The sequence below is a fragment of the Meleagris gallopavo genome, chromosome 15 (genome assembly GCF_000146605.3).
Source record: "Meleagris gallopavo isolate NT-WF06-2002-E0010 breed Aviagen turkey brand Nicholas breeding stock chromosome 15, Turkey_5.1, whole genome shotgun sequence".
NCBI classification, from domain to species: domain Eukaryota; kingdom Metazoa; phylum Chordata; class Aves; order Galliformes; family Phasianidae; genus Meleagris; species Meleagris gallopavo.
This window is the reverse complement of record NC_015025.2, coordinates 15,628,981-15,643,820: the sequence shown is the minus strand read 5'-3', so window position 1 is coordinate 15,643,820 and position 14,840 is coordinate 15,628,981. Positions and strand designations below refer to the sequence as shown.

General features: G+C 50.3%; 1 protein-coding gene across 1 annotated transcript in view; it reads right to left on the bottom strand.

Annotated features, from left to right (window-relative positions):
• Positions 1 to 14,840, bottom strand: part of ARHGAP26 (Rho GTPase activating protein 26) — a 72,625-nt gene that overhangs the window by 43,105 nt on the left and 14,680 nt on the right. The window contains exons 3-5 of the mRNA XM_019620496.2: positions 9,241 to 9,277; positions 3,610 to 3,675; positions 2,846 to 2,920 (exon numbers count right to left, since the gene is read on the bottom strand). Of these exons, the coding sequence (XP_019476041.2) occupies positions 2,846 to 2,920; positions 3,610 to 3,675; positions 9,241 to 9,277 (178 nt within the window). The remainder of the gene's footprint in view (positions 1 to 2,845; positions 2,921 to 3,609; positions 3,676 to 9,240; positions 9,278 to 14,840) is intronic.

Sequence of the window (14,840 nt, the reverse complement as noted above, 5' to 3'; positions counted from 1 at the left end):
GCTCACGCCATGACACTCCAGCATCACTTCCCACTTCTGGTGGGAGCTCGTTCTGCACAGTTACAAATGCCAAGCAGGACGCTTGTCCTGCTCTCTATGGGCTGCAGAGCAAAGGAATTCATTACTTAAAGCCTCGTGTGTGGGTACACGAAGAAAGAAAAGGAAGCGGCACATCTCCAGATCTAAATCATAAAGCAAATAGAACGCGTTGTCTGCTTTTGTCTTTTGTTTTCCAGTAGTGTCTTTGCATTCCAGGTGACCATACAGGTGTTGGGGGCAGGACATGGGCTGGCAGCAGGAGCCCACACTGGGCAGGCAGTCCCAGCCCAACACAGCAGCCCCAGCAGCCTCCTCCTGCCCAGCACTGCCCCTGCCCAAAGCCCATTCTCATGGAACTTCTCCATCTATTTCCTGGGGATGGAGAAAGCTGCTGCCATAAGACAGATGGTTTCAATTCCACACTAATTTCTGCACGATGAGAGGAACAGCCCGGAACACAAGCTCATCACCCAGCCATAATTCCCACCCACCCTTGGGTGGCTGGAGAGACTTCCAGAACAGCCATAAGACATTGGGTGACAGCAGCTACAACCTGGAGGACGCCTCAGCCCCCGCCCTGTGCAGCAGGACGAGTCCAGCCCACCCACTCAGCTCAGAGCAGCTACAGCATCAGCGCCCTCAGCAGTATGCCCTCCCATCAGGGCTCCAAGTGACCGAGCTGTATTGGCTGGGTTTTGTCCTCATTTTGGTGGTATGGGGAAGGCTGAAGAAAGGCAGCTGAATCCCCACAGCTGAGCTGCCCCCACAAGCCCCCACACACACTGCCCGCTCCACCCCGAGCTCCTACAAGGCCAGGGGCTCTGCCCAAGCCCGGCTGTGCCACCCCTGACCCCAGAGCACTGCAGCACAGCACGGCCACGGCCTCTGCAAAGCAGCCAGGGCCCTCCCAGCAGTGTCGCTTACATCAGCCGCCGCACACTGAAACTCAATCTTTTTGCCATTTAACTGCGTGTGAATCACTGATGCTGCCCACATTCATTTCTAAATATAAGGGGAATCTGGAGTTGCAAGCAAAATCTGGCTTTGCTTTTCACGAGGGTTGAATGCAAACACAAACTTTTGAGCCGAGCGGTGCTGCTACCTTCAGGACACCAAACAAGAGGGACAGCACAGAACAAAAGAGGCTTTGACAACTGACACGTTTCTGTTCAACACTTTCCTTGTAGACAGTCCAAACTCCAGCTCCACATAAGGACAGTTTAGCTGTTGGTGATTGAGAGAAAGGTGGGGAGAGCTGGGTGTGCAGAGAGTCCTGGTGATGGGGGGCCCTCAGGGGAGGAAGCTGCCAACACCCAGCAGGCACTCTCTGAGCACACAGCCACCTCTCCTCGGCCTCCCAGTGCCGACAGCTAATGAAGACACGCCACGACAAAGAGAAAACACTGCCTGTATATCACCACGTTATGAGACACGAGGTCAACAGCTGAGTGGCTTCGGTCACTGAGAAGATAATGGATGCTGGATGGTGTCCAAAACTTTGAATCCCTCCCAGCTCCAAAGAGCTCTTAAAACAAGCAAGTTTTGCCATCTGTCACAGCCTCAGAGCCTCTAATCGGAATTGATGCAACCGTGAGGCCGATGGGATGGAGCTCAGCCATGGGAGAATAGAGCAGGTTCAGTCACCCTGCAGCTCTCGAGATGATACACACTGCTACAGAAGACGGGCAGAGGACCTGGCACGGCAGAGCTGCCATGCTGCACGGCACCCAGGCCCTGGCCTATTTTTATCAGTGGGCAGCAATGCTCTTTAACTGATGCTCTAACGCAACGGTGCCAAATGTGTGCACCATGAGACAGAGCTGGCTTATCTGCGTGGCCAGCAGGACGTACTCACATGCTCCAGAGCCTATGCCAAACTTCTACTAATAAAAGAAAAACAGGCAGTCACTAGCTCTTGTGACTGCGGCGAACTTTCCAAATGCCAGAGCATAACTGATGCAGACGTGTCCCCTTGCGTCAGGAGGGAGCCGAGGGCTGTGATTTAGAGCCTTACCCTTCTGGCTCCTAACAGTCTCTGTGGATTACCAATTTTGAGGAGGTTAGTGCTGACATCGGCAACAGCCACCAGGGGCTTTGCTCACAGAGCACTTCAGTGGTGGGAAAAGGAGGAGGAATAGGGATGAAAGGAGGAAAGACATTCAGAATGGAACGCAGTGGCCTCGAACTTTTTGCAAGGAGAAACGCAGTGGGGTTCTGAGGGCTGCTGGGCAGCAGCTCTGTGGCTGCACACTGGGGCCATGCTGTCAGCACCAGGCTCTGCCACGGCGTGACCTGACAGCTCCTCTGCTCCCGAGCACCCACAGCTGTGGGACCCAATGTCTCAGGCATGAGAAAATGCATGCTTGAAAGCTCTGAGCAAGACTATGTTAAAACAGGCACAGGAAAGTCCAAGGAGAAAGTCAGAGCCACAGGCAGCATGCAGCACGCAAGAAAATAATTAAAAAGTATTCTGGGAACACTGCGGGAGCTTTGAGATTAAAAACCAAAGCTTTCAGCTCTTTCTTCTAAGATTTTAGTTTGCATTTGGGAAGGATGCCAAAATTTGTAGCGCATGTGAGTAGGACATCAGTGATCACAACAGAAAACTCGTTAGAGCAATGCTCTCCACAAGTCCTACCTCCACAACCTGCCAGTAGTGCCCTGGGACCTCCGGGCCTCTAACAGCATGTGGTCCTAAGGGCACAGTCACCACGATTAGGTACTCAGACAGGAGCCTCCGTTCTTGGTTTAGATGACTTCAAAGCAGCACAGCCTACTTGCCCATAACAAAATATAAGCTACTTACCCATTAATATACTCAACAGCTTTTGAACTCTAGAGTTTACTCCAACGATTCTGTAGAGTCCTTGCTCGTTGATCCCTGGAAAAAATAAAGAGTTTATCAGAAGAATGTCAAAAGAGCTACTAACATTTATTTCACTTCTTTGGGTCCTCCAACAGCAATAATTAAATACTCCCACCGACTGCATACAAAATTATAGAAGAGGGTAAAAATTGGTTTTGATTTCAGGGCTGTCATATATTGATTAAAAGTAATGACCCCAATTAGCTCAAGAATCAAAAATCCAAGGCCACCGTGCCACACAGCACTAGCAGTGCAGGGAGTATGGCTGCACCATGAAGGATCTGCACACAAAGTACACCAGAAAGGCAATTTTAGAAAAATTTTACTGGGCCAAGTTCTTCAGGCTTAGGTCTGAGCCTTCTCCACGCTGTGCATGGAGAAGGACTGAAATGCACATCTGTTCGTCAGCCACAGGAGAGGAAATGCTTTGTTATTACTGCATGGGGGCATGCTCTGGCGCAGCCTGTAGCTCTGTGCTGCGCCTCCTGACTCAGCCCCATCCCGACCTCAGTGCCAACCAGGCCACCCGGCAGCGCACATCTCAGCACGCTGTGTGCGTGAGCAGATCACAGCGGTTATCTGACGTGGGATTCATAGGGTTAACAAATCATTTTCGTTCATGAAAAGAGCAGGTAAGCAATCGCCGCGCTATGAACAGATGCAACGCCTTCCCCCAAACCAGACCATCTGGTGAAGTGCTCTACCTCTTGTTTCAACAGCGTGTATGCATTTCTTGATTATGCTGAAGCCGATATTATCCAACTGGGCAGCTGAAAGGGAAGAGAGGAGAGAAGTGACAAACACCCCGCAGAGGGACGGCTTCCCACCGTGCTCCGCTCATCCTGCAGCCATCCACAGCACGCACAGCACTGCTGTATCCCTGCTCAGACGGGGGGAAGGAAAGGAGATAAATGAGGTGCTCGCGGAGGAGAGACACGAGCACAGCGTTGTACCAGGTGTAGTGTGGTGAGCACACAACCCTCAGTCATCACTGCAGCCTCCGCACCTCTGATCCTCACCTCCCGCATCTCTGCCCCAGCAGCTATGGCTGTGCCAGAGATTTATGGCTGCAGCTGGTCAAAACATGAACCTAGGAGAGATGTCCCCATGAGACCTTTGTCTGCAAAGCTGACACTAGGTTGCCCGTGAATAAAAAAGGGGAATCATATTTTTGACACAATAAATCCTTGAAAACTGCACAGAACAGCCCGCTTGATCTGAGTGCTGGTAATTCCTATAAATCCTTTCCATGCCCACCCAGTAACCAAGCCCCTGACACTGCTGCCGAGGGCTGCACCCACACTCGGGAGCGACCCAGACGAAGACATCCAGCATCCCCACCACATTCTCCAGCAAGGAGTTGCACAGTTCTCCCAGGGCCATCTTATGCAAGGACTGCACAATGCTGCTCACCACTCATCCCGAGAGGGACGGCTCTGGAGTGAGGAAAGCCACAGCACTATCTTAAAAGCAGGGGACTTCACTGACTTCTGCACAGGCACGAGGAACCGTCGTGTTGGAAGAGACAACATCGTGCCTTGTCTAGAGGCCAAGAGGAGCAGAGCAGAGCCCAGGGCTGGCAGTGTCCTCACAGCAAGGCACACGTGATTTTATTCCTTTCCTTCTCCCTGCTCAAATCGTTTATTTAAACACAGATTTGCACTTGGTTCATGACAAGCTTCCAGTCCACTGGCTGCCTGTGCCTTGCATGGGGCCAGCCCTTGCTAATCACTCCTTTTGAGTTCCCTGCTGGGATTGTTACATGATGAATGGCACAAAAACCTGAAACAGTAAAACAGGTCTATTATATTTTTCTGGGCAAACACAGTGGAGCGCTGAGCCAACGTAAGCACATAGGCTGGAGGATTCCTGTGCTGCAGGATGTACGAACATCCCAAAGCTCCAGGGTGCTCTGCTCAGCACCTGGGGGTTCTCAGCACAGCTCCCAGCCACCTGCAGGCACAGACACAACAAAGGCAAGGCAGCACCCATCAGAGGGACACAGCCTGCAGCACCCTGATCACCACAAAACACTGCACTGGGGTGCCTGAGGAGCAGGAAACCATAGTGTGGAAACCCTTTTGTTCAGACAGACCCACCTCAGCAGGGCTTCCTAGCACTAACTTAGTCCTGACCTTCTGGTATCCCTGCACAGTGCTGTCCAGCCAACGCAGCTCACCATCTCAGGCTCACACACCAACCATTCCCACAGCGCAGCAGTTTCCCCCAGCCCCTGGGATGCCTGAGGTTGAGCACAAGCACCAGTCCCATTCCCTGCATGCCCCACCACAGGGCCCACCAAGGGCTGAGCCACACCTCACTGTGCTCTCGGCCATAGCAGAGGGGAGAAACAGGAGCAGTCTTTCCGGATGGAAACGACTGAGCATAATCCTCCCAAGTAGATGAATAAGCTCTCCAACTCGTTGTTGAGCTCTGGATCAGGAAAGGTCGGGGATTTATTTGCAGTAGTTATATCCAGAAATAATATCTGATTAAATATCCAAAGTGCCTTTATTCATCTTTAAATTTAACTTTTAATGAGCATCATAAAAGCTTGATTTTCCTCTCACAGAAGCAGCCTCCCTTTATCTCATTCATTTACCCAATGATTCCGAACTGCACCAGCACAGATGAAAGTCAGATTTGTATCCACGCAGCCCTGACCCTTACGCTGGCTCCACTCGCTCCAGCAGCAGAATGGTCGGAAGCTTTGGGCTTGGGTGTTTGATGATGTCTGCAGGCTGGGAGTGCTGAGAAAGGAAGGAGCTGCAGACCAGCCTGCCTTTAGGGGCTGCACAGAGAGGGAAGGCAGCAGCGAAGAGCAAACTCTCAGACCCACCAGAGAAAAGCACAGCCTACCTGCACTCTTCACAACAGGCATCCCTAATCCCCATCCTGTATATTTAAAACAGCCTCTCCATCATAACTGGGAGCAGATCCGCAGCCTTCTATTAGCAGGGCTGGTAGCGTTGTACTCTGCCCACAAAGCAAAGCCTACACCCTTCCTCCCGTTATTCCCCTGTCCATAGAGGCTCTTGCTCCCCAGGGGACAGACGTAGAACACAGCCTCCTGCCCAAGATGCACATCACAGGCTCTTCGTTCCAGAGCAACATTTCAAAGCACTACTGAGATGCAGTATTCATACTGTAATCCAGCAGAGAAATATCTAAAATCAGCAAAGGTGATGCGTATCATTTGTACTACCAATGTTGCACACACAAATATTTATCTGACCTTCGTGTAACGTCATATTCCCAGCACTACTGAGCTGGTCTCATCCCGTCCTATTTTTGCCTACCAGATTATTTCTGTTTAATCCACTAATTCTTCACTTTATGCTGATATGGTATTTCAGAGCACCAGTGAAGGGGCATGAAGACACAGCCAGCTCTGCTGAGCCACATGTAACCCTGCTGGCTCCAGATGTGTATGCAACAGCCAAGGCAATGCAAGGCCAAAGCAAGCTCCCCTGCATTCCCCACCACACAATTCTGTGTCGTGTAACACAGTGCCATCATGATGATGATCATTATGAACTTTTTTTCAAACACTACTGTGGTTTTAAAAGCCACAGAGGAGAAAGAAACCAAGAAGTGGAGAGCAGAGGGAAATGAGTTTTCAGTCCTAGCTGTCTCAAAGCACCAGAGATGCCAAACTGTGGGGAACAAGGGCCACCAGGAAGGGCCGTGCTTCCACCCTGAACAGATGGAGGATCAAGTGGATGTGAAAAAAGGAGGTGAAAGCAGTGAGGAGAGGAAGAGGACAGATTCTTCAGCAGGGAGAAGAGGAAATGATTTCAAACCGAAAGAGGAGAGATTGAGATTGGACATAAGGAAAATATTTTCACAATAATGGCAGTGATGCACTGGCACAGGTTGTCCAGAGAGACGGTGGATGTCCCTTGGAAACATACAAAGTCAGGATGGGCCAGGCTCTGAGCACCTGACTGAGCTATAATGTCTCTGTTCGTTAAGGGGAGTTGGACTAGACGACCTTTGAAGGTCCATTCCAACTCAAAAGATTCTATGATTATTTCCACAGAGCAGAGCAAGTCCCCTTCATTTCCGAAGCAGCACATCTCAATTCACCCAGCTCTAGCAGTACACTGATACCCACTCAGCCCCCAGCTCTCTGCATTGCTTCCTCCCAGCTCCCAAAGAAGATTAAGATAAATCACCCTGCAGGCTGATGGCCATCTGGCCACACAGCAGGATGTAAAATCCAAAAGCTCTGTAAAATTAGATAGTGGCCAAAAAGCAGACCTCACTATAGTACTCCAAGTCTCATTCTCTTTCAGACCAGCATAAGTAAGAGCAGGAAGCAGAGTTACATAGGTTTTCAGGGTCAGGCATTGCATCCGGACTCCACTCAATCATTACAGTCATTTCAAGCCCTTATAGGAAGCTCCTGTAACAAGGGCTCCATGGCACAGAGCCAGACTCCAAATCAATTTGAAGGGGGGCTGGTGAGGCCAGCAGCTTGCTGCAGACATGGTTCTAATGTGCTAAAGCACAGACAGGTATGGGAGCACAGCAGCAGCAGTTTGGTCACAGGCACATGTGAAATTATTGCCACCGGTCTGTGCAGGAGCAGCCCTAACCCTGGAGCTGCACCGTGGTTGGGTCTGCAGAGCAGAGACATGGAGACGTTCTCATTTTTCAGATGGACAGTCACCACAGACAAGATACTGGAAGATGCGCAGCTTTTCCACGGCCCCCTGGGCTGATCAAACCCCAGTATTTGTTTGGCGAAGGCGAGCAGGGAGAAACTCGGCATTCGGTCTTTGTCTGAGCCTCCCTAGCCTTTGCCAAATGCTGAACAGCCTCAGAGCACAGCACGACAGCAGTGTGGGCTGCATTACCACCAGAGCTCTACACACAACTTCCCAGAGCTGCTGGGGGCTGGGAGCTAGCCCAGGGAGGCCGCCTGCAGCCAGGATGAACCGGTGAAATGCTCAAAGCCCCCGGCGTGGCCCAGGTCCCAACCTGGGCAGAAGAACCCCCGGCAGCCCTTTCCCAAAGAAAGCCTAGGTAAGCATTCAGGAGCCTCCGCATGGCGCCTGCTGCAAGGCTGGCAGCTGCAATCCTGGATTAGACAACACAAATGACCTTGGGAAAGCCATGAACACATCTGACTTGTGCTCTTCCCATCGCCAAAAGCGCTGCTCTGCAGGATGACTGCAGTGCAACTACCCAGCCCCGCAAGGACTGCCGGCTGACAGCACGTAAGACGGGAAGGCCACAGCCTGACAAGCACTTCTTTCAGAAGCAGGGATTGCTTCACTGCTCCTCCTCCCTCCCCGCCTCCATCCCAACCGTTTCCCTGCTTTTGCATCACCCCTCCATACAGTTTAGAAAATGGTTATTTAACAGAGCTCCTTGAGCCAAATCAGCACATACTGTCCTGGCACAGCCAGGGGTTGTGTGCAGGGAACACACAGAGCAGTGACAATTAATGGCCAGATTAGGACAGAATTGAGCAAGTCTTGTTCTCTGTCCCTAGAAACCATATTTTGATTCTCTGTAAAACTGAGAAAACATTGAAGTGCACTACACAGACTTCACATTCAGTGAGGGCATTCGCTGTGCTGCCCCATGGGTGTGAAGCCCAGGGATTAACCCTCCGAGCATCACCTGGGCTGCACAAAACCAAAAAGACACCATGAAAGCCCAACGTGGAAGGGAGAAGCCACATCACAGAGAGCAGAAGTGAGGAAGTGACTGTTCCATGCAAGGGCTGAAAATGGGCGTGAGGAAAATTATTTGCAAATTATACCTATTATTGTGAGAAAAATGCCCTGACTGAGGCAGCACAAAAACAATTTACTAACCATCAGTGTGGGTCAGGCTCTTGCACAACCAATGACTTTGGGGGAAGGAGAGAAGGGATCAGTTCAGAATGTTGCAATTATGGCAATTCAGACCTACTGGGAAGTGGCTCAATGAAAAGCTTTGAAACAAAGGACCTGAGAGCCAGGACCGGGTACAACTACTCGTCCAGGAGGAGAAACAAGTGCTGCCCTGACTCGGGTCTTTGGTTGCATGAAGTACAGTAAAAATAGCCTAATTTTTTGTTGGATTGTTTTTGTTTGTTTGTTTTTAAAGGGGTGCTGTTGACAATTTCAATCAGGTAAGAGCTCCACAGTCTTTACATTTGTGTTCCACCTTCCCCTTGGAAAAAGCAAGCTCATCCTCCAGGCTCTGGTTCTGCCAGGCAAAAGCTGCTACTGACTGCAGGATGCCACCAGCACCCCTGCTGCAGCAGATGGAGGAGCCTGCTCATTTCTCACAGGGTTTGCTTAAAGAAATATGCACATATACATATATATACTTACTGCCTTCGCTTTGATTGTCCTTGTTCGAGTTGTAGACCTGGAAAACACAAGAAGAAAGTCTCGTGAAGATGCTGGCTGTGGCTGGGAAGCGGCCTGGGCTCAGGGTCCCCCCCAGCCAGACCCCCAGGCCAGCACAGAGCTCCCCGCTCAGGATGGCACACTGCAGCAGCCAGAGCTGTACCAACTACCAGAACACTTTCCAAAAAGAACTGTGGATGAATGGGACAGGCTAGGTGGGAATGAAAACTTCATGGGCTTTGAAACAAAACAGAGGTGGGCATTCTGTTCTTCTGAAGTCTTCTCAAACACATAAAGGACATAACCTTGCAAAGCCAATGACTCTCCTTATATCTTATGGGCACTACAGTAGCACCTGGGGGGCGCATGCTGGGCAAGGAGCAGGGAATCAGAATCACAGAATCAGGGAGCCATCCCCACTCACTTGTACCTACAAGTGAGTAAATGAGTCAGGCAAAGAGGAAAGGAAACATCGTGAATTCACAGAGGAGCTGAACTGCAGCAGGATGAGCCGCCCTCAGCCAGCACTGTGATGGCATCCCATGTCTGAATGCTGCTCCTCATCCTCCTGTACTGAGCACAATTACAGCCAGGCTACTTCAGATGAAAGCAGTGCTTTACTGGGTAGAAGAAAACAGGGGAAAATGTCAACGGAGGGCATTAATCACAGTTTAAGCATGGTTTAAAAGCCCAGCATAATGAAAGCCATGGCTGAGGAGGTCAGCCTTCAAACAGGTTGTGCTTCTCAACCTCAACAGATGAAGATGGTTAAAGAAAAAAACAACAAAAGTCCTTCACCAACCCAGAGTCCAAACTGAAACGCACACACAGCACTCTGTCAGCATCACAAGGTGGAGCTGAGTGTGGCAGCATCCACTGTAACAGGAAGAAATGCCTGTGTAGGCTGCTAAACAAAGCCATCGGCGTGCACACCCTTCCTCTCGCAGGGAACAAAGCTGGGAGCCCTCTTCCAAGGGACTGGTGCTCTGATTTAACCACATGCTGCGTCCAGAAATAGCAGGTGGGGAAGGAAAGTTTCCAGCAGCACTGTTGATAGCAACGCACAACGCAGCAATGAGCAGAGCATCCGGGACAGCAGGGTGGCAGTGAGGCCCTGAGCCACAACCATGCATCTCACGACATGCCCCAGTTAGAGCTCCCAATTAGCGACATTAACCCCAAGGATTGGAGATCCACAAGCAGCTCCTGGGTGCTGCTGTCCAGGTGTTTCCCAGGCTCCAAAACCAACCTTTCCTGCAGCATTCCCAAGGAGCACCTTCCCCAGCTGCCCCCAGGGAATGGGTCTGTGCAGTACAGGGCGAAGTGGGTTTTTGTTTGCAGAAGAAAGGCCATCATCCCACACCTGGAAACTGGGGGATGATTCAGCAGCAAAAACAGCCAGAGTCAGCAAGTGAGTTTTCCTCCAGGAACAGCATTTGTATCGAGAAAAGAAAATAAGTGAAAAGAGGGAAGGAAGCACACAGCAGGCTTTCCACCCGTGGGGCCGCCTTGTAGCCGTGGCTGTGAGGTCAGCTCTCCAGTAAGATGTATTCCTCTCCAGTCCCAGTCTCACCACTGGAGACTTGCTGAAGGGAGCACAGACACGGGCTGAGAGGAGTCCGACCCACCGGGGGCTTGCAGGGCACGGGACCCCTCCTCAGGTCACCACTCACACTACGAGCCCCCTGCTGCAGCTCACTCACAGGAGCCCAGGCATACAGCTGAGCACTGCATAGAACAGAAGGGCAAGTCAGGCATCATGCTCCATCAGCAGGTTGCCGTATCTATCCCAGAGGAGCTGGACACCAGCACCCTGCTGTGCCCAGGGCTGTGGTCCAAGCCCAGCCACCTCCTGCACAGTGAACACCAGCTCCTGTCCTTGGGATCCCACGCAGCTTCAGTGCCTGCTGTCCGCGCTCTGCCCGCACTGCCCAGCTCTCTGGGACTGCTCCTGCAGCTCCAAGTGATGGTGCACAGCACCACAGCTCCAGGGGGAAACGTGTCTGCCTGCATATTTGTTCTTCCAGTTTGGTTAAGCAAAACCACAAAGAGGTTATTAATCATCAGACTGTTCTTTACAAAAAGGGAAAGGACAGACAAGGAAACACAACACACTCGTGCCATTAATTGCAAAATATGCACACACTATAAGGGAAATTTCATCCAGAGGTCAACTATGCAACCATAAAACAAGGAGATGCTGTCATCCTACACCCATCTTGTTCAGGACAAACCTTTTATCCATGTCAGTGGTAATGCATTAACATCATTCTACAACATCAAGGTTTTAACTAAGCCCTGATCCCGTAATATCCTCCCCTTTTCCAAAACAAACATTACTTTGTAAAAGAAACATTTTGCTATACCACCTAAAGCCTTCTGAAGAAAGAGACTTCTGGGACAAGAGTTTCCAAGGGGTGGCCAGCAGGTACCAGCACAGGGCCTTGGCGTGGCAAAGTTCATCCAGCCCCATTTGATTCCATAGGCATCGACACTCCATGCTTCCAAAACAGCCTCGGTAATACGCAGGGCCTACAGCACAAGATCCTAAGATCCTGCCTCACACACGTCAGCTTCCCAGCAAAACGGTGCTGAATTGTAAAGAGGCTCTTGCTATTCACCATGCCCAAGTCCGCACTGATTGCTGGCGCAAACCAAGCTGCTCAGATAGGAGTGCATGCTCCACCTGCACCATCCCCTACAATTCCACCACACCCCACCTACCTTGCAGCTGTGGCTAATAAAAAAAAGGTTAAATTGTAGATTTTCTTTATCAAAAATCCTCTAAGATCCATCATTCGTATCCTAAAATTCTCCTGCAGTCACCATTTGCAGCCTGATACCAGCTTCTGCTCGCACACAAGGAAATCAACAAGAGTCTAATTCACCAGTTTTTACAACCTACTCCTATGTAAATGGCACACATGAGCAAGCACAGAGCCAACAGCCAACAACTGCCTGCCTGTGGGCTGCTTGGGGTGAAGCTGGATTGTGGGTAAAGAAAAGGAAAAAAGAAGTAAGTAAGTTGGGGTTTGGAAGGGGAACTAAGAAAAGAAGGTGTTGAGTAATTTTATGTTTATTTCCTCATTTCAGGTTTCACACTGGTTTGGCCACAAAGTCTATCAAGCTCCACCATAAATTAACTGTGCTTTCACATGGCAATTGCATGTTTGCACACAGCCTTGCAGAAAACAACCACATTCCATAAACAGAAAAGGTTTTTACTTAAAAATCAAAATGACCCAAACAAAGCCATAACCCTTGGAGACTGCACAACGTTCAGCACAGCTCCTGACATCAGTATCAGTATTTGAGAATCAGTACCAGCTTTTGCCCGGATGGCTAAAAACTAGAGCAACAAACTGCCTAGCCCCTCTGAGGTGGGAGGCAGCAGTGGTTGACAGAAAGCCTCCACCGACAGCAGCCCCGCTCTGCCCTCACAGATGGAGGGATCTCCATCTCCAAGGAAGCAAGATCCCATCATTCCAACCACCTGGCAGGAAGGTGGTTGGAAGGACGGCAGGATCCATGCAGTCCTTTTGCTGGTGCTGGACCTGCTCCTCCACCCAGGCTCCGCATTCAGAGCAGAAGGTGCTTCCCCAGCCTCCCGCAGGAGCGGTGTTTGTAAAGCCACGAGCAATAGAAGGAAGCGCTGCAACATTATGCAATTTCCTTGTGATTCATAGTCAGAAATTCTCAAAACAGCCATGAACGAGTTTTTCAACTTTCAGCTCAGAAGATGAAGAAGCCAAAAATTTATAAATAGAAATCATCACGTTCCCACATTGGTTGTCCAACTGGCTTGCCAGCCACCTAAGGGCAAGTTGTGAAGATATGGAAAGGCAAAACACACACATTTTTGGAACTTTTAAATAAATTAAAGGGGAAAGTAGGGTCATAAACAGCATACCAGCTGGAGTCCACCCCTCAGGTTTATTCAAAGACCTGGGCCAAGGCCAGGCACTATGTGGCACAGCAAGGACTGCGTGCTGGGACTCCTGCCCAGCCCTTTGCCCACTGCTCCATGGCCCTGCATGAGACAGAGGGAACAGAACTGCCTGGAAGAGTCTTCTCTCTTACTGTCTTCACCTGAACTCCAACAAAGCCTCAATCGTTTTACCACAGTCCAGATCCTAACATTCTCAACATCTCCAGAGCAAAACAGAAATTGAAATGCATCAGGATCAACCACAGATACTTCTTCCCAACCCCACACAAAGAGTAAAAAGCCTGAGAAGCACTGACCATAGAGGAAAAGGCTTATGGAAATCCCTGGACAAAAAAAGGCCCCCAGCACAACGCTGCTCGGGAGAAGACCAGAGAAGGCAAACTCCTGCATTCACTCACAGCTGCAGCAGCATGCAGAAAAGCCCTCTGATGAACCATAGCAAACACACTGTAAATGACAAACAGGTTTTCAAGATGTTGGGTAACTCAGAATGATTTCAAGAGAGTAAAGCCTCCGTGAATTATTTAGCACATATTCAGCGTCGAAAGCATTACTTTGTTTTGCTGCTTTTATTGCCAAATACTCCATTATTTCACAGCAACTCAAGAGAAAAAGAAAGCGATAAAATTGTATCTTCAAGCATAATTTTAGTATAATTGGATGGAACATTTTTCCTGATTGCAAACAGCAGGAGTTAGCTACTCACATCCTCGAACTGCTGTTGGATGAAAGTGCTTTCCATGGACTTCTGAGCAAGGCACATCTGTGAGTTATCTACCTCTTTTGGCCAGGCTTGCCAATACTGACTTATTTACACATGGCAACTATTGTGTTTCTGTCTTGTCTTCTGTGCAGTTGTACAGGGAGACTGATACAGCTGAAAATTAAGGTATCAAGCCAGCTAGCAGTGGTATCATCACTTGGTGATGCAGCCACCAGGTTCACAGTGGGGCCAGACAAATGATTGGTCCAGCACCAGAAGAACAGGCTGAACAGGCAGAGGTGGATGGGGCCCTGCCCCCCCCAGCTGCCAGCCTGGGAACACCCAGAGCCAGCTGCCGCCCCTGGGCTCAGGGAGCACTGCTGTCGTCCCAAAAGACAGAGCTGAAGGTCATTAGGTGCAGCACCACATCAGCCCCGTGCTGCTCAGTGCCATCACTGCATCCCCTTCAGAAAGCACAGCACTGCCCAGAGCTGGGTCCTGGCACCTGGGCTCCGTCATGAGACAGTTTGGGCATGCCTGGGGAGGGGAAGGCATCTTGAAACCCTGACCTCTACTGCTGCAGGGAAGGGGGGAAATGGAAGGAAAACAGAGAAAAAAAGAAGGATCAGCACACGTCCATGCCATGCCAGGCAGGATCCTCAGCACCCGATGCCCGAGCAGCCTTGGCACTGCTGCAGAGGAGCTGCTCTGTTGGGACGCAGCCCAGCAGGAGGATGCCAGCAAAGCACGGAGCAGGAAGGCTCATGTACAAAGCAGCATATTTCCTTGTTAAAAGCAGGACACCTGGCAACCTTGATGAAATCAGCCCTTGTTTCTGGCTCTGCCTTATCAACCCTGTTCTATTTTTGTCCGAGAGCCAGGTTTTCGTACTACAAGCAGGATTTTCAGAGCTAGACTACACTGTGTTGT